This window comes from Poecilia reticulata, unplaced genomic scaffold (assembly GCF_904066995.2).
Source record: "Poecilia reticulata unplaced genomic scaffold, P_reticulata-male-v2 Scaffold_66, whole genome shotgun sequence".
Taxonomy (NCBI): domain Eukaryota; kingdom Metazoa; phylum Chordata; class Actinopteri; order Cyprinodontiformes; family Poeciliidae; genus Poecilia; species Poecilia reticulata.
Window position 1 is genome coordinate 31,288 of NW_027675164.1, and position 23,228 is coordinate 54,515.

General features: G+C 37.2%; 1 protein-coding gene across 1 annotated transcript; it reads left to right on the top strand.

Moving 5' to 3' along the window:
* Positions 1-1,109: 1,109 nt before the first annotated feature.
* LOC145550515 (ras-specific guanine nucleotide-releasing factor 2-like) lies at positions 1,110-22,877 on the top strand (the record flags this gene model as incomplete). The annotated part of the gene is made up of 20 exons (XM_081604417.1): positions 1,110-1,219; positions 1,941-2,059; positions 2,141-2,304; positions 3,188-3,254; positions 3,589-3,725; positions 3,960-4,042; positions 5,240-5,488; positions 5,658-5,750; positions 8,046-8,524; positions 9,897-10,003; positions 12,735-12,847; positions 12,991-13,051; positions 13,302-13,405; positions 19,074-19,158; positions 19,879-20,076; positions 20,172-20,251; positions 20,338-20,455; positions 21,081-21,149; positions 21,229-21,319; positions 22,020-22,877. Coding segments are annotated over 20 exons (2,691 nt in total), but the record flags the coding sequence as incomplete, so codon positions are not given.
* Positions 22,878-23,228: the final 351 nt, after the last annotated feature.

Consider the following 23,228-nt stretch of genomic DNA (forward strand, 5'->3'; position numbering starts at 1 on the left):
CAAGTTTGGAGCGAATCAACGAATCTCCATAAAGCGTGATTTGGTCAGATGTTGATGCTACTCATGGCAGTAAAGAACAAGATGTAGAGTTGCACATTGGTGTGGACCACACATCTCAGAAGAATGAAGAGAGTTTGCCCCTCCAGGCTGGAGATGTGGACTTTTTGTCCAGGTTTTGTGCTTCTGGTAAGGCACGGACTCACCGGTGGATGGGAGTGTTCCCTCAATCCTATCCCAGGCAGGACTGCCTCTCACCAGCCACTCCCTCCAAGTGGACAGGCCTGCCCTTCATGCTGGAACCCACTAGTGAATGGGGAAGTTTGTCATGTCAAAATTTATTTGGCAAATGCATTTCCATCTCCTCTTTAGCATATTAACTATTTTTTGGAAAAGCCAAAAAACAACTGAAGCAAGTGCAAAAACATTTTTGCTAAATTGATGAAGTAATTTCTAATCTTGCCATTTTCCATCTACCTTTTCTAACATAATACTTCAAAAAGCACATTAGAAAATATTGATGGAAACATGACTAGCTCCACTAGCTCTTGAAAACTAGTGGAGAAGCTAAGAGAGGAATGTTTAACATGTTTGTTTGTTTTGTATTGATGTAATAAATTGAAGAAAATATGGAGAAACTACAAAAAACATTGCAGCAAAAAAATAAAAAATAAAATTAAATAAAACCCCTGGAAAAAATTTAAGTGAGATCATTCCTGAAAGACCTGAAACAAGAATACAGTTGTACATGATACCTTGTAGAAGGAGGCATAGGAGCCCCATGTCAATGTATTTTTTGGGATTTTATGCTATTGAATAATAGTAAAGTGGAGGTAAAAATGATACATGGTTCTCTTTTCTTTGTTTTTATTAAATATATAACAAATTCTGCTTTACTAAATATCTAAAGCTCAGTCAAAATGGCTGGATTGGGTTGGCTGTGACTAAGTCAGAAGAAACATTCAATTGCAAAGAAATGTTTTTGAGTCCAACTTTGTTCTCGGCAGTTGTCATTGTGCCTATGGGTAAAACACTAAAACATAAGTTGCCTGCCAATTTGTGCAATGTTATTTGAACGATTTCTTTATGACACGTATGTTTTTAACTGCTAGACTCCTCGATTCATCATCACCCTCCATGACCTGCTGGCGCACACACCTCATGAGTATGTGAAGCGCAAGAGCCTGGAGTTTGCCAAATCCAAACTGGAAGAGTTGTCAAAGTGAGTATGGGACTGTGAAAAAAAAGAAAATGACTATTCAGTGACACTGAATTTTACCCTAAGTGGACACTGAATATCTTTTTTCTGTATGTACATACTAAACACACAGGAACAAATTCATTTGGTTGCATGTTGGTTCTTATTGAGAAACTCGAAAAATGCACTGCAGTGAAAGCTGCACAAATATTTAATTGACATATTTTCATATTTATTGATGCTGTAGTAAACTCAACAGTAGAGGAAATATTATAAAAAATATTTTTAGAGGTTTTTTTTAAACATTATTAATATTAATTTACACCGTTATGAGGAATTACCTGTTTTTTTAGAAATACAATAAATCTATCTCTCATTCTTATAGAATAATTACATTGAATTTTCACAAAAGAATGATACTTAAGGCATGAGTAATATTTAGATAAACGTTTCTTGACATTATGTTGTTTTTTGTCATCATTTAAAATCTAAACATAGAAGTTCAATTGTAGTTCGATGGTGGAAATTTAGCAGTTTTCTTTCTTCAGAATGTCCTGTAACATTTGTGTCTACTTAACAAATTTAATTCAGCTGAACTGAGGGTAAAACCGGCTGTTTGGGTCATACAGGTCATACAGTCTGGTACACAGCGACACACACACACACACACACACACACACGCATACACCTACACACGCAAGCACACACACTCACACACACTGACCTCTGCTCCTTGTGTTTTCAGAATGATGCACAATGAGGTGAGCGACACGGAGAACATCAGGAAGAATCTGGCCACTGAAAGGATGATCGTTGAAGGCTGCGACATTTTGTTAGACACCAGCCAGACCTTCGTGAGACAAGGTAGCCATCTTGATTTCTAAGCTTTTATTCAGCCATCCCACCTTCCTGCACTCTTCCACAACTTCTCTCCTCCACAATCAGGTTCTCTCATCCAGCTGCCGTCCAGCAGCAAACTGGGCATGCTCAGTAAGGTGCATCTGGGTTTGCTTTCACTGAGGAAGGAAGGAAAGAGGCAGTGTTTCCTGTTCACCAAGCAGTTCCTCATCTGTACACAGACCTCTGGAGGGAAGCTGCACCTGCTGAAGGTAAAACGTCTCTCTATCTACAATCTGAGTGTTTTCAAGTTCAGCAGTTTCTACACAGACTCTAGTTACAGGTTTAGAAAAAATAACAGGTCTGTGAAGACATACATTGCGTTTTCTGCTTTCTGCTTTTCGGACGCATCGAAGTAGATGTATGTTGCAGAACTGCAATGGAAACACCCTTTTTTCATCACACGAGTCACATGATCAGCAGCTGGATGTTACTACTTGTAGAAACAAAATGGATTGTTTCTGATTTTTTTTCAGACGTTCTTCAGAGCTCTCACATCATCAGTTGTGTGTCATTCCAACGTGTTGAATCCATAACTCTTCTGTAAAATCACCGATTACAATTTCTCCAAAATGCTCCTGAGTAGGCGGGGGTTGTCGCTCAAACTCCTGAATAATATGCCGACGTCTCTTCTGATTGGCTGATAGATGATGCATGCTAGCATCATTGCTGAATGATTTTAATGACTTGAATGGAAACAATTGCAAAAATTGTGTCTTTTTGACGTTAGCAGAATATAGACAAAAATCTGTGTAATAGAATAGCAATAGAATAGCAACAAATCCTGCTCTGCATTTTACAAATCTGAAAACTAAAGACATTCAATCTCTCCTGTTAATCTGAAATTTTCTTAATACAGTTTTGGTCATCTTAAATCTGGTCAGGACATATCCCTGTACACTAGAGGAAATAATATATTTGTATTTGACCTTTAATGTACAACTAGATCTACAAAATTCCCTCATAATTATGACAGAAAATATTTGTTCTGGCATAAAAATAAAATATTTCTATTGAGTCTAGATTTGTGTCTAATTTCTTTCACTGATAAGGCTTTAATTTAATATTTCATTTGTTATTTTTTTTCCCTAAAAGCAGGGAGGAATTCTGTCTCTGATTGAGTGCACTCTGATTGAGGAACTAGATGCCAGTGATGAAGACTGTGAGTATCCTGCTGCAATCTTTACTAATTATTAAAATTTATTCCGGTGGTTACCTAACCACTGAACGTCAGATTTCTACAAAGAAAATTTTGCAGAATCCAACAATGAAAGACGTTTGGTGGAAGAAGGACTGTAAGAAACACTAACTAGAAAAAACGACAAATATCAATGAGAAACTTCATAGGTACGATAGAAAATGTTTTTTTTGTTTTTTCTTTTTACAATTTTGATTAAATGCAACAAAGCCATTTAGGCATCTTACAGATCAATACAAGGTTAATCCCAGCTCAGCTGAGCAGAATGAAAATGTTTTGGTTTCCTGTTGCGTTTCAGACAACGCTGCAGGTCAAGGCTTCAGTCACCTGGAATTAAAAATTGTGGTGGAGCCCCCTGATGGTCAGAGTTTCTCCGTTGTTCTCCTGGCTCCTTCCCGCCAGGAGAAGGCTGCCTGGACCAGCGACATCAGCCAGGTACAGACTGACTCAGATGAATTCAGGGCTGTCATGGCAGACTTCAGCTGGTCTTCTAAAAAGCTTTATCCTTGCTTTTCTTTTGTGTGTGTGTGTGTGTGTGTGTGTGTGCGTGTGTGTGTGTGTGTGTGTGTGTGTGGTGTGTGTGTGTGGTGTGTGTGTGTGTGTGTGTGTGTGTGGATGGGTGTGTGTGTGTGGGTGGGTGTGTGCATGTGTGTGTTCTTTCCACTTCAGTGCATCGATAACATCCGCTGTAACGGCCTGATGACCAACGTGTTTGAGGAGAACTCTAAAGTTTCTGTGCCCCATATGATCAAGTGAGGAAATGATCTCATTCTGACTGTGCTAAAGTCTTACATTTGACAGATTTACAGATCTCACATCAACACATCATGGTGGATTTATTAGGTCAATGAGAAGAAAATTTTAAACAATGAAGTTGAATAATTTTTCAAAGCTCTGGGCTGGGTCATATAGACTTACAGCTTTATCATGATATTTCGTGGTACTGTTGTGAAAACAATAGAAGTGACTATAAGAATTATTTATTACTTTCTTTTTAGGTAAATGCATGAGTATGACTGTGTGTCAGCAATTACAACCCCACAAACACAAATACTGCTCTAGAAAAACATTCCCACTTTTTCTTTAGGAAACCAATCACATAAAGACATATTATTTGTATCACTAAACTGCACACAATAACTGCATTTAATCTTATTTTCAATGTATTTATATTTATTGATATTTTTGAACAAATATTGAAGAAAATTAACAATACAGACAGTTTTCTTTAACATGAATTGGAATTTATCAATGATAAATCAAAATCCATATCATGATAAGAGTTATGATAAAAATGTATCATGATAAACTATATGATAAATGACCACTTTTACATGTTCCTTCAACTTTTCAACATTTTGTCATTTTGAATTATTTGATAGGCCAAAAGGTAACACTTTATTTGAAGGGGTTTGCATAAGACTGACATGACTGTCAAAAACATGACATATCATCTGTCATGAACATGAATGAGTCTATGAATGTTTATGACAGTTGTCATGAAGTGTCATTCAGAAAATTACACTTTTAATGCAAAGTTGCTTTACAAGTTGCATTGAAAGTCCATTAAAAATGCCAACTTTGCATGATAAAATCATGTCATAAACATCCATAAAGATTCCTTTATGTTCATGATGTTATGTCATGTTCATGACAGTGTCATGTCAGTCTTATGCACACCCCTTCAAATAAAGTGTTACCGACCAAAACAAAGTGCTGAATATTCATGAAGTTGAAGTAAAATAATACATGGTTTTCAGATGTTTTCTGAGTAAAAATGTCTGTCTCTTTAAGACAAACTTATGATTCTGAGCTGCTTATTCTAAATCAGTGCCTGATAATAAAACAGAGGAATTGTCCAAACTGGAAAATAAGAAATAATCTGTCCTAGCTTTGTCTTCTATAAAAGACACAAGGATTTAACCCAAATTTGTTGTTTTTCCTCCAAGGTCCGACGCCAGGCTGCATAAAGACGACGTCGACATTTGCTTCAGCAAGACGCTCAACTCCTGTAAAGTCCCTCAGATCAGATACGCCAGCGTGGAGCGGCTGATGGAGCGCCTCACTGACCTGCGCTTCCTCTCCATCGATTTCCTAAACACTTTCCTCCACACTTACCGGATCTTCACCACGGCCACCGTGGTCCTCAACAAACTGGCCGACATCTATAAGAAACCCTTCACCTCCATTCCTGGGAGGTATACAGGACTCAAAAACACTGAGGATGCTCCTCCCACTGACCCTGTTCATCTGTCCTCACTGTGTCTCTGTCCTCCTCACGCCTAACACTTCATCCTGTCATTCACTCCATCTTTTCTTCTTCACTTCCCCTTCCTTCATCTTTCTCACACTGCTGCCATGCCTCAGGATCCAGCAGCACTCATACGACCGTCTGTCCGTCATGTCCCTCTGTCCCGACTTCAATCTCAAGATCACACAGCTGGCTTTGGACCAGTCCAAGTAAATACCATCAGTAGGTTTTGGGGGAGTGATTTGGGTAACACTTTATCTGAAGTGGTGTGCATAAGACTGACATGACGACGCTGTCACAAACATGAAGGAGTCTTCATCAGTATATATGAGTGTTGTTATGAAGTGCATTACGGTAAATAATGACGCTTTAAATACAAAGTAAAGGCTTTTAATGCCACTTTGAACTAAAAGTGTCAACTTTGCATTATTTGGTGAATAATGACACATTTCATGATAAGTTGACACATTTAAAGCAGATTTGCATTAAAAGTGTCATTATTTACTGAATGCCATTTCATGAGTACAGTGTTAAATATTTATGCAAACACCTTCATGTTCAGTACCGGTAATGTTATATTATGTATATGACAGAGTCATCATGACAGTCTAAATCAGTGTATTTCAACCTTTTTTGAGTCAAGGTACATTGTTTTAATTGAAAAATTTCAGAGGCACACCACCAACCTAAAATGTAAATAGATACTCTGTAGATGCCTCTGTTACATGTATAGTCGTTCTTATCAAAGTGTCTTGAATAGGAATCAAATAAACACAAAAATGTATTTTTATCACATTTTACATTTCTTATTTCAAATTGCACTTAACATGTCCACTTTAAAAATACACCTGAACAGCCACAACACTGTGGTGTTAAATTTAAAGAAGTTGTAGAAACATCAAAGTGTTTTACAACTAATCCACAACCATCTTTTAGCCAGAATACAGAAACATTTCTTATTATAAAAGAAGCAATAATATTTGGGAAGCATTTCATTTCATATTCACTGTTACAATAAGAAGAGTTGCATGTACAAAATGTAAATATCTGTATATTTTACCTACCTGGTGTGAAACTTGTGTATGTTTGGATGAAAACAGTTGATTTCCTGGCAGAAACTGAAGAAAGACAAAGCTCTTCCTCCACAGCTCTCAGGCTCTGTTTTTGGTTTTTATTGTAGCCAGGCTCGAGAAGCTCATGTAACCGTTGTGCTGGTTATTGAGTTAATGGACCGTGACAGTTTATGTTTCAAGCGGATGATTCTCGGTATATTTCTGGTGAGAATACAAAGACAAAACAGATCGTGATAAAGGCTGCCCGCTCCAACTCCTACACCAAACAAAAGTATATAACGAAAATTAACTTAATAGATCTACAAATAAACTGAATGTATTTAGATGGAAGAATAAAAAGCACACACCTCTCCCACAGGACAACATGTCAAAAGGGGAGGGGCTAAGGGGTGCAAGCAATTTAAAGACAATACCACAGAAGAAGAAATAAAAGGGAGGGGCTTCCAATCTTAAAGTAACACGGTTAAAACAATGACAGAGGTGTTTCAGTAAAATAAGGAACAAGAAAAATAACAAAAAAAAAGACATTTTGTGTTATTATAATAAGAAAATTACAACCAGGTTACACTCACTTCACACAGATATATTGTGAGAAATGGACTCATGTTCTTTCCAACTACTGCTGAGCTTCACTGTCATTTCCATAACTGTCGTCAGTCTTGCTAGATAAGATGCTCTCACCATTACCTGTAGCATTCATGCATCACTAATTCTCGTTTTAATGTAAAATGCTCCGTACCTACTGCCATCTAGTGGTAAGAAAATTACATGATTGTAGTAGTAGTAGTACTGTAGTCACTACTACAGCAGAGACACTTGAAGAAGGCGTTATTTGCAGATAAATCATTTTCAAAAAATATTTTAAGATTAATTACCGTACTATAGAGCACACCATACTATAAACCGCTGGCATCTCTGCTGCTCTTGGTTTTCCATAAGGACCCAGCAGAGGGCTGCATCCTAATAAATCTGCTGGATATATTAAGGATGCAGCCCTCCGACTCCAAAGCTGAACCATGGTTTTATTCACGCCGAGCAGCGGCTCTATTTCCCTCCTGTAGTGCCAGATCGACAACCCTCAACTTAAAAGCTGCATCATATGCGTTTGAAAACATTTCTCTGTCGTGCCTGCTGCTGGTATATGGTTGTTCTAAATGAAAATTAGCGTGTTCTTTTAGCTGCACTGGGTTATAAGCCGCATGGTTCAAAACTTAGGAAAAAAGTAGCGGTTTATAGTCCGAATATACAGTATCGTAGGTGAAATTGGATAATTTCCACGGCACACCTGATGATCACTCACGGCACACTAGTGTGCCGTGGCACAGTGGTTGAAAAACACTGGTCTATAGCACACTCCTTCAGAGGAAGTGTTGTCATGATTAGGGGTTCTCCTGGTCAGGGCTGTGGACTGACCACTCTGGTTTCTTTCAGGTCTCTGGAGTTTTTCTTCACCACCAACCAGGGAGCCTGGGGATCCGACCCGCTGAACAACAAATCCCGCAGACTCTGCCGCAAGTTCTCCTCCCCGCCTCCCATCTCCATTCCGTCCGGCACCTCCTCCCTGGTGCACTGCCACAAGCTGTCCCTTAGCTTGCCGGTGGGCGTGAAGGTTGGGGCACTGGACCTGTCCACCACCCCACTGCTGTTAGCTGCCAACTTCCCAACCTCCAGCCACAGCTCCTCCATGTCCTGTCCCCCGCCTAGCTCCAACCAGCTGCCGTTCGGCTTCTCGTCGCCCCTGCCCATTGCCATGCATTCCTCCAGCCTCCCACAGATCTCCGGGCTGTCCTCGCCTCCTCCCACCTCTACCAGGGCCCCACTGGACCTCAGCCAGGGCCCCAGCTCCCCAGAGCATAGTCCGGCTGCAGAGGATGACGTTAGTGGGAAGCTGAGGCACAGCATCCACAAAGGTAGGAAGACACTAACAGTTAGCACTCACACTCCTCCAGCTCTACCCTAACCCCATATCCAGCAGATATATTAGGATGCAGCTGGGTCCTTATGGAAAACCAAGAGCAGCAGAGATACCAGCGGTTTATAGTATGGTGTGCTCTATAGTATGGTAATTGATCTTAAAATATTTTTTGAAAATGAATTATCTGCAAATAATGCCATCTTCAAGTGTCTCTGCTGTAGTAGTGACTAGCGGCGCAATCATGTAATTTTATTACCACTAGATGGCAGTAGGCATTTTACACTAAAACAAGATAATTAGTGATGCATGAATGTTACAGGTAGCGGTGAGAACATTGTATCTAGCAAGACTGTGACGACAGTGATGGAAAAGATAGTGAAGCTCAGCAGTAGTTGGAAAGAACATGGGTCCATTTCACACAACATATCTGTGTGAAGTGAGCTTCTCTAGGCTGCTATTAAAACTAAAACCACAGAGAAATTGAGAACTGTAGAGGAAGAGCTTTGTCTTTCTTGAATTTCTGCCAGGAAATCAGCTGTTTTCATCCAAACATTCACAGGTTTCACACCAGGTGGGTAAAATATACAGATATTGACATTTTGTACATGCAACTCTTCATATTGTAGCAGTGAATATAAAGTGAAAGGTTTTCCAAATATTATTGCTTCATTCAGAATAAAATTATTTTCTGTACTCTGGCTAAAAGATGCTTGTGGATTAGTTTGTAAAACACTTTGACGTTTTCTACAAGTTCTTTAAATGTAAAACAACACCACAGTGTTGTTTCACTGTACAGGTGTATTTTTGAAGTGGACGTGTTAAGTGCAATTTGAAATAATGTAAAATGTGATAAAAATACATTTTTGTGTTCATTTGATTCCTATTCAAGACACTTTGATAAGAATAATTACATATGTAGGCGGCTACAGAGTATCTTTGTTTACATTTTTGGTTGGTAGTGTGCCTCGTGATTTTTTCAAATAAAACAATGTACCTTCACTCAAAAAGATTGAAAAACCATGACTTAAAGATAACAGGAAGGAAGTGGCAGCCTGTGAAGGAGATTTCTAATGAGCTAAGAAGCCTTTATTGTTTTAAAAGCACATTTGTTTTTAAAATCGATGGCTTAGAAGCCTTAAGCAAGCTACAATGAAAAAGGAAATACAAACAGAACATAATTTACTTCCTTTATTATATAGTAATTACTTTAAAAATATCACATTTAGAAAAATTTAGTAATATGTTTTTAGTTTTCTTCAATATGTGTGTCTGGATTGAAGTCATTTTCACATAACCAAAGAACAATATTCACAAAGGTATTTGCTAACTATATCTGGATATTTTTTTCTTTTTTGTTGCTTTTCTAGGTTTTAGTAACTTTGAGAAAACATGTGATAAGGAATTCATCATCTGCAAAGCTGCTACCAACAGAGTCCTCAATGTGCTGCGGCACTGGGTCTCTAAACACTCCCAGGTGAGTCAAAGAGGAAACACTTTCCATATCCACAGTTTGTTTCGAACAGTCAGACTATAGTAATGTATGCATCCTAGCAAAAACATAATTAACAAGATAACCTCTCGTTTGTTTTGGGGGATTTTCCTTGTATCAGAGTTAGTCAAACCTGCATTTGTTTGAGTTAGCACTAGGATTAGGATGATTTTAGTTTCATCCTAGTTTGATGAAATTAATCTATCTTTTCTGCCCAAACACTGGTCAAGGTAGTTTTCGACTCATTCAGAGTAGTTTGAACTGTATTATTGTAACACCAAAATATGTAATAAAACATGAAATAACTCAAAGAATGCTATAGTAATATTGTACTCCAGTATGAATATGTAGGCTGTGCTTGAAGGTTTGTTTTGGAGAGGACACCAAATAAGCTCTAATTTGGTACTCTTAGTCTTGAGATTAGTTTAAGACCAATTTGAGAACAACCAGTTCACAGCACAGGGCAGAAGTAAAGATAAAACATTATTTTGATAAAATAATGCTTCCATAAATAATAACTTTTGGACAATTGATTCTTAATCTATTTATCAGCTATTACAATGATGGATCTTAGTTAGTATTTGGGAAACCAAGAAGGCGGCTTTAGAGTGTGTTTACCCTCCCAAGATGGTGACTTATACAAACCAACAGAATCTGGTGTTTTGCTGTTTCAATCTATTTTAAGACTAACTTAAGCACCATAAATAACAACATTAAAATTATGAGAAGAAGGGATTTTTTAAGCTAGCTTACAAAATCAAACAGGTGAATCAATAATGGCTACCTTTAGCTTAATTAGAATTTAGTTTTTGAGAAAATGAATATTTAGCATATTTTTAAAGATGATTCTGTGTAGCTTGAGGAAAAGAAATGAAAGAAAAATTCCAGCAAAACACAGTAAAATCACTTTTGTGTTAAAATGACTCTTTATAACCTTATGAAACACTGTTTATGCCACAGGACTACCAGCCTGGTTGTGTCACAGCAGTTTGAAGGATTATTATTTATGGTGCTTAAGTTAGTCTTAAAACAGACAATCAAACAATATTGAAATTCTTTTACCTAAGCTGCCAGACACAACCTCTTACTTTTCTCTTGTGAAAGTTTCCACAGAACAAGGAAAGCTGTGGTGTGTCCTCAGTGAAAAAACAGAGAATGGGTAAAGGGGTGTATTTGCTGTGCTAGTGGGGAAAAGGCGGTTAGCTACTCAACTAGCAGCTAAAGGAGAGCTGGCACATCCATAATAAAATGCTATTAACTTTGCACTTCCATCTCATTCACATTTTCAAACAGCAAATTATGTTGTGGAAAGATATAAAAGGCAAAATGGACTGAATTCAAAAGTTTTAAATAAAACTTTTGATTAAACTGCAAACATCTTAACTCTACCTTGTTTCCTAATGTGGCAAAACAAAGGTAGGGCCTGTAGGGTGAGGCATAAATGGCTGCAATTATGCCACACGTCCCTCAGTGCTTTTCACATACAGCCGAAATAGACAGCCCCCCTTTGAGGAGCATGTCTAAAAAAGCTGCTGGTTGCTTTTGCTCTCACTGCGTCTCTTCTTCTGTTGTTGCTCTCTGTGACAGAGGTGCTTTTATGCACTGCATGTCCTTCCCACCATGGACGCACGCAGAAAGGTCAGCCTCATCCCAGGGAGCTTCAGAGAACTATCATTTTTGACTAAGATTATATAAGGAGCTATTTTTGTAGCTTGATGTTGCCTGGAAAGGTAAACTTGTTTGGGTTGGGTAAGAAAAACAGCTCTTGGTTTAGGAGGACGAGGTGTTTTTGACCTTCCACAGTCACAAATTATTAAAGTGAATGGAAAAATATACAAATTTGGTTTGGTTTCTAACACTATATTGATGAGTTAAATGTGAAGCTCTTCTAGTGTTGAGGTGTCCAAGTTGGTTAATTGCAACTAACAAAGTTGTACAAACATCAAGTCTTGTTACATTTATGATGTGTCACTTTTGATGTCCACCATTTTGAGTACAGAAGATGTAAGTGAGATGAAAGGTGTAAGACTCTCATTGTGCAACTGAATCAGGACAAAGCAACTATTGCCATGATATCAATCAATCATGTAGCGGATTTCAGCAGCAAAGTGCTTTTCATTGTGATAACTTTAAAAAAAAATCATAAACACAACTGTGAAAAACAAAACCAATAACAATCATTTTGATTGTTAAAGTCATCCATACTCATCAAATATATTGGTCAATTCTCCATTTATGATGATTCAAAAGCATCTCTAAACAGGTGGCTTTAAAGGAACCCAGTGTTTCAGCTGTTTTGCAGTTTTCTGGAAGTTTGTCCATGATCTAGCTAAATTTATCCTTGACTAAATGTTTGATGCACCATCCCTGAGTGATCCCAAATGGTGAAATTGTTATCAGAACTTATTTTAAAAAAGTAATTTTAGAGGAGAGTCAACCTTCATGAGAACAGAGTGTCTGCGTAGCACAGCATGAATCTGAGTAATATTAATATCATGTCATTGCAATAAGATTAAAGTAAAACTGTGTAATTCCAACAAGTGTTTTGTATGTGTGAGTTATTAATGCTTCTGTTGCAACGCACTTGTCTTAATAGTTTTTGCACTTTTTCATTAGTTTTTCTACCAGATTTGCTCACCACGTTCCTTCTTTCTTGATGGATTTTAAACTGGCTGTCATTCCGAAGCAGTATGTGGTGTCTCTGTGTCTCTGTCAGGACTTTGACTTGAACGGTGAGCTGAAGACAGGAGTGATCAATCTGCTGGAGGAGGTGCTGCGAAACCCAGATCTTCTGCCCCAAGAAAGAAAAGCAGCAACCAACATTTTAAGGTGCATACTATTTACTGGCAAACCTCTTCATAATGTCAGAGGTTTCTTTTACACATTTGTTGTAATTACTTTGCTGTCAAATGTTAGATATTTAAAATTTTCCTTGATGTATCTTCAAAGTGACACTGCGGTTTGCTTTGCAGTGCCATTTGTCAGAATGAACCAGACGACACTCAGCTTAAGATAGAAGACCTACTGCAGATGGTCAGTGTGAGTTTATGTGAAACGCTTCACTGAATGCGTTCAATGAAACAAAGTTTGAAATGACTTCTCTTGTTATAATGAAACAGAAAAGCTGCCCACTTCTGCATTTCATTGTTGTAAGGATAATTCTCTCTCTTTCCCTGTTAAACGTCCACCAGGAAGTGATCCTTCCTGTAAATTTAAAGTTGTTAGCAATCTTTATGCTGCGGTTCCCACACAGTAAGCTGATGTGTGTCTGTGTGTGAACAAGGCGGAGAGTCCTAAAGCCGAGTGTTTCGAATCCCTCTCAGCCATGGAGATGGCAGAGCAGATCACGCTGCTGGATCACATCGTTTTCAGGAGCATTCCCTATGAGTGAGTACACAGTGATACTGTCAGTGTGAGTTTGTTTGTTACAGTGATACTGTGTACTCACTGTCATACTGTACACAGTCATACTGTACACAGTATGAGTACACAGTCATACTGTGGCCACTACTGTACTATCAATCGGTCCCAGGAGGTTTTTGTTTGGATAAAATCTGTCCAACTCTATCCAAGCATTACAGAAATAACAGCAGCTACAACAGGTAAAATAACTCACATAAAACAGTAAGTAATAATAATCTAAAAGAAGATTACCTTAAAATAGCAGCAGACCACCTTTATTTACAATTTTTTACATTTCTAAAACAGACTTCAATTAATTTTATTGAGGTTTTACATGGCAGCAAATGAAGTTGCTGAGTGCCATGCAAATCAACTGTTGTGCACCGCCTTTTGACACTTATTAATTTTGTAGCTAATCCTTTTTTACCTTCTGTTCACCATAAAGAAGTATGTTTGGAGAAAGAATATTAAAACAATCTATCTTATCCATTAAAATCTATATTACATGTGTTAGGAGTAATGACAAACTTAGTTTTGGTTGAATTGATGATATAAAAGAAGAACATGCATGATTACATACAATAGACTTTTGTGAAATGTGATCTTATTTTGACATTCCTCTGAAGATTTATCTTGTGATGGGAGGACTTGCACAACTTAATCAAAATAACAATAAAAACTATGTTCCAGAGTGGTTCATTGTACATAAAGTATTTCTGTGAATAATATTCAAACCAATGTTAATGTTCACTGATTGCTTTAAAGACCCAGTCATGCTATATTGGAGTGGTAGTGGTCATTCCACATCACAATACAGGACTTAAGAAACTACAGATTAATCAGTATTCAGTTGCTTAACTCTCAAGTTTAAATTGAAGAACAAAATGGTTGAAAGTGTGTGATACCTTCTGATAGAGTATAAACATTTGTATTCTTTTGTCAAAGTTTTGTTAGTTAAGCACTAAATATAACTCACGGATGAATCATATTCTGTATAAACTAAAAAGGAGACAGCTCAAAGTAGAATTGAGTAAATAAACATATACATCTAAAACATTTTAGCAATTAATTATAATAAAAATAAAATATACTGTCACCTAACTTTTGAAAAAATAACTTTTGGAATGTATTTTTTTCTGTCAACTTTCATTTAACACTCCAGTCCAGTTGGTGGCAGTAATGCGCTTTCATAGTCGGTCAAGCAGCCGCCATTAAACTCCAGAGGAAGATTTGCACTGGTGGTAACGAGTGCTAACTGCCTACAGCCAACATGAACGAAAATACCTGTGCGTTGTGTGAAATGGTGTAAAAAGTCCTATTTCACGGAGTTACCTCTTCAGTATCGTTTTGATATTAAGCAATGATCCGGCGGAAAACAACAGATGACACCGCGGCGGTCCAACAAGACCGAACTCACGGTAAGAAAGCTTTTATGAGTAGCACGAGTGAGGCCAGTTTCTTACAGAAAGCGGTCTGTCGTTTTCTTAATGCCGAAACAAGTGTAGGGTGAGATTTTGTATTGTAATCTATTACATGTGATGTTCTGAACTCTTAAAAATACTCGCATCTTCTTTGATTTTTTCAGACCTGAAAAATGGCCAAGCAGAACCAGCCAGACCTCAGACCACGGTGCAGAGGAGCTCTGATGGAGTCCACCAGGAAGAAAAGAAATTCAGTACGTTATGATTTCACATTTAGTGAATAGTGAACACTCGCATATTTGTAAGGAAAACTGATCTTCCCATTATTTTATTTATTTAGTTGTAACGCAGTATAGCAAGGCAGAGTGTGGTAAGCAGTAGAGATCTACAAAATGGCAGACGAAGGACGGATATAAGGACGGAGCCATGAAGCCGGTATGTATAATTAATCACTGCGTTGATTTCCGACTGTATAATGGCTGGTTGAGAATAATTTTAATTTATTTACGTATGTATTTTAAAGAAAGAGATATATTTGCTACAATATTTCTTTAATTTTAAATTTATTTCCACAGACTCCACTGAATGAGAGTCACATTTGTGTCAATCAGACTCTTCAGGAACGTTCTGATATCGTGATGAGGACAGAGATGCAACTGTGTGAGTATCTACTATTTTATAATATTGATTATATTTTATGCTTCAATATTGTTTATGTAAATAATGTAATTATGCTATGTATTGACAATGCACAAAAATGTTTTCCAGCTGCATCCAGGACCTACTGCCAGTCATCCAGATGTAGCTAAAGAAAGAAGCAGGTAAGATTTACTGCTAATCTAGAGATGTCACGATTCCTTGAATGATTAAAGTTCTGTGATTTATTAAAATCCATCAAAGAAAATTATCAGCCTCAGTTTGTTGAACTATGTTTTACTATTTATTACCAACTTTTAATTCTTTTTCTTCCAATTGTTTCCAAGTGTTTTCTCTTTTCATTAAGTTTTTATTTTTGTAAGAATGTATTAATGTGTTTTTTTGTTTGTTTTAATGTCTTATGTGTGCATACTAAGCTGGAAGTTGCCAAACAATTTCACTGTAGTTTCATAATGACTAAAAGATGCCTATAGATCATAATGATTGTCTGTTCTGTATTGACATCTGATGGAAGAAGGCAGAGAGTACTGGCAGCAGAGGAGGTGGCATTCTAGGAATCCTTCCAGAATGCCACCTGGGAGGATTCCCAGGTGGCACCGACTCATAGCTGATGTCAGGATGGACCCCAAGTTCCTCCAACCAGGAGCTCATTGACATCAGGACTACATTACAGGAAGAGACGTCAGGTCCACGCTACAGGAGAGATGTTGGGCCTGTCCTGAACGCAGCTTGTTTGATCATGTTTCGACAAAAATACACTGCCAGATGGTCCAGAATTGGACAAGCATTTATGTCTTATTTTGTGTGTAAACAATAAAAAATGAAATGAAATAAAGAAAAAAAAATTCTTAGTCTGTTTTATGTTCCTCATATATGAACATGTTGCATATAAGCAATATCAAATGAATATATTTTAATGCATTTATTTTTATATAGATTTTTTAAATACAGCATTAGAAATATTAATGTTTGGTGCGGGGTTTATTTATAAAGACATAAGTGCTATCCAATGGGCACACATCAACCAACCAATCACATGTCAATGATGAACTCTGATGTCATTGTTTTTCATCCAATGACTGAGAATCCATGTGGGTCTGCTGAAGCACCTTTGCATATGCTAGACTCTCAGCCAACTGCTGTGTGTGTGCTGCGCAAGGCAGTGCACTAGGGGGCAGTGAAGTGCTACCTTTTTTGCCAATATCTTGAGGAAAAAAAAAAAGTAAATATTATTGGGCCGCCTACGGCATTGCACTGATGTAAGAGGAATAGGCTGGCTTTTATTTGAAAGCCAGCCTTTATTTGAATGATCATACTAATTAAATGTGTAACTGTGGTTTGTTTAAACCAGTCCCATAATGCCCAAAAGAGCAATTGCCTGATGTAAAAGATTTCAAGGTTTTATTATGAAATTTTCAGTGAGCTTCATTTTAAAATGCTGCACTAATCTAATGTGCAACTGTGGTTTGGTTAATCCAGCTATATAATACCCCATACAGCAAGCAGATCTACATTCCAGCTCATCCCTAATGTGTGCTATTTGAGAGTTCCGACATGTTGTAGTTCTGACCTTCAATTATTGTAGTTCTAAAGAGCAGCTCAACTAGTGTGAGTGAGACACAGAATTCTATCTGTTTGTAGCAGTTAGTTTTTCTGAACAAAGCAGTCCGAACATCTCCTTCCTGTTCAGGATCTGTAAGACTGTTCCGAAAACCATTTGCAGCATATAATCAAGGGGGTGAAATGCTAATATTTGTGCTAATGTTAATAAACTGTGTTGCTGCACAAGGCAGTTCACTATCCTGAGGTAAAAAAAGGTTAAAAACTTAATATATTAATAATAACCTAATATTATTGCTCCGCCTATGGCGGTGCACTAACACGAGAGGAATATGCATACTTTTATTTTGAAACTTTCAGTTAGCTTCTTTTTAACTACCTCACCAATTCAATGTGTAACAGTAGTTTGTTTAAACCAGTCACATAAAGCACAGAAGAGGAAATACTTGATGTGAAAAATGTCAAGGCTTTTATTTTGAAATTTCAGTAAGCTTCATTTTGATACACATTGGATTAATGGCCACATTATTCCAATGTGTAACAGTCCAGCTATATAATGCCCAAAACAGCAATTAGGTCTAAATGCCAGCTCAGCCCTAATTTGTGGTATCTAAGAGCTCTGCCATGTTGTAGTTCTGACCTTCAGTCATTGTAGTTCTAAAGAGCAGCTCAACCATCATGTGAGTGAGACACAAAGGGAGAGATTGAATTCTAACTGTTTGAAGTAGTTAGTTTATATGAGCAAATCAGTCCAAACATCTCCTTTGTGTTCAGGATCTGTAACAGCAATCCGAAAACCGTTTGAAGCATATAGACAAGGGCGGAAAAATGCTAATGTTTGTACAGCAAGGCAGTTCATTAATACCTTTATGAATATAAAAATATAAATATAAATCATTAACATACCTTTATGAATATAAACAATTTAGACATTAACCATCTCTTGCTTTACAAAACTAATTTGGCTATTTTAGATAAACTAAATCCATGTATGGTTTACCATCACAAACATTAAAAAATGATCATAATATGATAATCACACACAAAAAATGTTTAATTGTTGCATGCAAAGCTGCAAAAAACATTTTGTGCAATGATCTTTAAAGCTGGCGAGGCTCCGACTTAATTATAATTGGATTTACAAATCTACACCCCTGGATGTTATTGTTTACGTAAGGAAATTATGCGCATCCGTACAATACTGGAGGGCATAAAGACTCTTCCTTTACATGCCATCCGTAGCTGTGCCGCCTCCGCAGAATAATTCCGTTATGTCAATCAAACTTAAACATGTAGATATTATTAATTTTGTGCTGTGCTTAACAGCAAAGGGAGAAACCGTTAAAGTACAACTCAAAACCACATCTTTCTCGCTCTCTGTACCAGCGCAGCTACATGGCTAGCTCCCTGTTACTGTCTCTTACTCTGCAGTTGTTGAGTTACAATATCTGGGTTCATGAGCGATGAGGCACGAGAACTTCCTGCTTCACGTCTAATGTGTATGGCGTTTCTGATCGCTCCTCAGTACACGAAACACGTTACACACACAGTTGGTGACAATAAAAACACAGTACATTAAATATATAGAATAAATTATGGAAAATCAGTTCATAGATTAAATGTTTTTAACCATTTTATTGGTGACGTACAGACTGGTGGTGGAGCACCGTGGTAAAGCTAGCAGGCTCTGCTTCCAGCCGGCACAGCACACGATATACAAGTGCGCGGTATCTCCAGACATTATGGTACACCCATTTACCTGCTGCTTTCACAATAAACGTGCACATCTATGTTTGAGCTACTCAAAATAGGTTTCCAGCCGCTGCATTTGCAAACAGAAAATTATATATGCTGAAAAACCAATACAAAATAAACACTAATATTTTAATTTTGTATTTGTTGTGTTGGTTGCATTGGTATATATATATATATATATATATAAAATGTATCATGTGAAAACATTAAAGGATCACCTTTCAGAATGACTGACCATCTCCCTTTGTTTGTCCACTCAGGGAGTTTTTGGGTCAGGGCTGGATGAAGGTGGACAAGACTGAAAGGACTCCATACATCATGAAGACCAGCCAGCACTTTAATGATGTAAGAAACCCTCGTAGAAAACTCACCATAAGCTGCCGTTTCAAACTTTAAACTATAATGAACATTTAACACTGGAACTGGAAGACATTTTAATATCCAAAACAAATAAACAAAACACCATAAATAACAAATAGAATGAATCCTGAAATATCTGTAAACAAAATTGTCCTTCAAAAAAAAGTTCTGTTTGAGACAAAAACACCAAACTGAAGACTTTTGTCATCCAGTTTTTGGTAGAAAGAGAAAAGACACAAAACAACTAATCATGCAAATGGTTATTGAGCTTGTTTTAATTTATCACGCGATTTTTTGATTTAGTTCTTATTGTGATATATAGAATTGTGAATAAAAGTGAGAAAAACATTCTTCAAGTTAGAGTTTATATATTTTGCCACATTTGCTGCAGGTTTGAAAAGGGTTTCCAGGTCAAAGGTTAAAGCTGTTTGGGGGAACCATGACATGGAAAAGTTCCAAAACTTTTCCATGCCATCTAGAGGACCAAAGAAATACCTGCAGCATTCAGAATTTGGGCCACGGGCCTGGAGTTTGGCACATGTGGCTTTGATTTATTTTAAACAACAAACACTGGGGGGATTTATATTATACAATTACTGCTTCTTGCTTTGTGAATCAGACCAACATGATGGTAAAAATTTATCAAATTTTAGTGGATAACAGTTTTAGCAGATCAGATTGTTCTGTCTTGTGAAATCTCCTCAGATGAGTAACCTGGTGGTGTCTCAGATCATGACCCACAGCGACGTGGGCTCTCGGGCCGGATCCATAGAGAAGTGGCTGGCTGTGGCCGACATCTGTCGCTGCCTCAACAACTACAACGGCGTGCTGGAGATCACCTCTGCTCTCAACCGCAGCGCCATCTACAGGCTGAAGAAAACATGGGCTAAAGTTTGCAAACAAGTTTAGCTGAATCAGCTCGCAGTACTAACATTACCTTACACACACAGAAAACCTCCAACATTACGATTTATCTTTTGTTTTTTTTTATTTTTCAGACCAAGGCGCTGATGGACCGGCTTCAGAAGATCGTATCATCAGAGGGAAGGTTCAAAAATCTCAGAGAGATGCTGAAAAAGTAGCGACAGTCACAGACATTCACGCTCTGCCCTACAGAATGATGCTGACACCACGATGAGATCATTTTTACCTCCTTGTGCGCAGCTGCAACCCTCCGTGTGTGCCGTACCTCGGCATGTACCTGACTGACCTGGCCTTCATCGAGGAGGGAACGCCCAACTTCACCGAGGACGGACTGGTCAACTTCTCCAAGATGAGAATGGTGAGACTTTATGTCTTACAGCCCAAAACACAACTCAGTTTGGCTTTTATTGTCAATACATTTTATGAAGGGCCAGCTTATTTTCTGAAGATAAAAAAAATTACTACCATAATTTTAGAGAGGTTTATACTCTCTAAAATTAAAAGTAGGGTGTCTATGAATGTTTTTTGGGGATATGGTAGAACAATGAAAATTGCCGAATCAACACAAATTATGTCTTAGATTTAGCGAGGGGCAACAAAAACATTATATTCTTATTGTAACGCCTTTTTAAAACAAACTTTTGTGCCTTTTCTAATTTCATCTATTCACTAATAAACAAAAACAAAATGGATCAGTAAATGATTATGGACACAAAGCATAAAAAGGTTTTCATAAGACATGCCCAGTCGATTCTTTTCTTATTTGTGTCTACAAGATTTGCGCTGGAGGTTCTAGTTATTGAAAAATTAAGATGAATGGAAAAACTTTTTTAAAAATGTCAATCTATTTTTACACCTAATACTTTTCTGTTTAAGAAAATGTTATTTTCTGTGCATTTTTATAAAAATGTATCATGGTTTTTATAAATCAAGATTTAATGGTATTCAAAAGCTCTTTTTTGTTGCTATCTCTTCTCCTACAGATCTCTCATATCATCCAGGAAATTCGTCAGTTTCAGCAGGCTCCTTACAGGATAGAGCACCAATCCAAGGTTTGCCTTTTTTAATAATCGTTTATTTATTTAAAAAAAATACAATTATTTCTTCAAGCAGTTTTTACTTAATGTCCAGGTAACTCAGTTCCTGCTGGATAAGACCGTAGTAATGGATGAAGATACTCTGTATGAGCTCTCTCTGAAGATCGAACCTCGAGTCCCTCCAGGTTAATTTTACACCAGAAACCTGCATCTACTGCACAGATTCACACCTCTCAGCTCACAGCACCACCTTTTAAATAAAACTGGTGCTTTTATGTCACACAGGTAGTCAGCAGGTGTAGTAGGGGAAACTCAGTAGACAATGCGTCTTGTTTTATGGAGATCTGAGGTATTTATCTAGTTATTGTACTGTATCACAGAAACAACTTCTTGCCATATTCTCAAAATTTTATAAGTGTAGAAACACATCAGCACCAGAATGTTTCTGCTGTAACTCTGTGATTTGTCTTTGTTGTCTTTAACACAAAGTTCAGCTATTTCTTCATATTATATCAAACAACCATTTTTGCATTAATTAATCACATTTTAATATTGTTTCTCTGTGTGACTCGAATATTCAGGAAATTAAAGGAGCAGTATTATGTAATTTTTAACCACAAATCATTTTATAGCACAATCAAGTAACTACGTTACCTTCAGTTCATGTAAAAATGATGTATATGGCATTTATGACTTTAAAGAAATTTTAATTCGATATATAAAGGCTTTAAACTGGGTCTCTGTCTCTTTAAAAACCATGGCTCTTTCTGAAACTCCACCTTCAGGAAATTATCATGACATGGCTTCTCTAGTAACCGTCTAACAATGTTTTTACCAACTTTAGACTGAGAAGTAGCTCCTACAATAAGCTCGATGTTTGCTCAGGTGTTTGCCAATTGCTGCTGGCTAGTCTGAAGGAGCTGAGTGGAGGGAGAGGAAGAGGCTGCTCTGTGAGGGGGAAACTTAGAAAATTAAAAACTGCAGCACAGAGGAGGAGCTTCATCCTCGAAGGCAGGGCTTGGTCCACCCAGGCGTTTTGTCACAGCTGAATGGTTTCCATGGAGATTAAAGGATTTCTCAAATATGCATGAGAGAATCAAGGCAACATTCCAGGTATGTTTTTCATGACGAAATAACATAACATGATGGAAAGCTTAGAATTTTTTTAGGAGAGTATTTTGATGGTCTCATCCAAAAATAATGAATTTCCTTAACAAATGTTTCAATAACTTTAAAATAATGTGAGGTGGAATGAGCTTAATCCTGTCTAGGACTTTAAATATGACATTTAAAGTCCTCTGAGTTCATGATCTCTGAGTTCATGGTCACATGAAACATCAGCTGTAATTTAATTTTTAATTTTGTAAATTTAGTCTGATCAAACTGAATGGTTAGGAGCTTCTGTTTATTGGGGGGTTTTTTTTGCATGTTCCTCTTTTTTTGAAGTGGCTTTTAGCAAATGTAGCTCTTTTATTCAACTTAACAAACAACATGTCTTCTTTTAGTTTAGAATTGCTAAGAATTTTGTACACATTTTTTCTGATCAATATTATTTAAAAATTATCTCCTGAAACCACCTAAAGAAAAACATCACTGTTCATATGTTTCTCTGATGTTATCACTGTAAATAAGTCCTGTTAATGTTATATCTTTAAAATCTTTAACTTGTCCCTGGAAGCTCTGTCTAAAGTCTGACATTTCCTGAATTTTTTTGTAATGGATAATTAAAGAAAATAGCGCATCCGTCATTTATTTTCTACTTCTTAACCATAAAGTTTCATTAAATACAAGTTGAGGTTGCAATATGACAAAATGAGAAAAAATTATCAAAGGGCAATACTTACTATTTGCACTGTTGGCTTTCCGTACACAGAAGATCAGCAAATGTCATCTTGAGGTAAAAAGAACATGGAAACAATGATTACATACACTAAAGTGTTTTGAGTTGTTGGAAAAATGCACCAAATCTTCTTCAGTGTCAGAGTTCACTTGTGTGAAAGTCGTCTTTTATTTCGAAGCTGCAGGAGAGTTTGAGGCAACTGAAGGAGAGAGGAAGAGATCATGTGTAAATGTGAAGGTCAAACCAGACAGTGA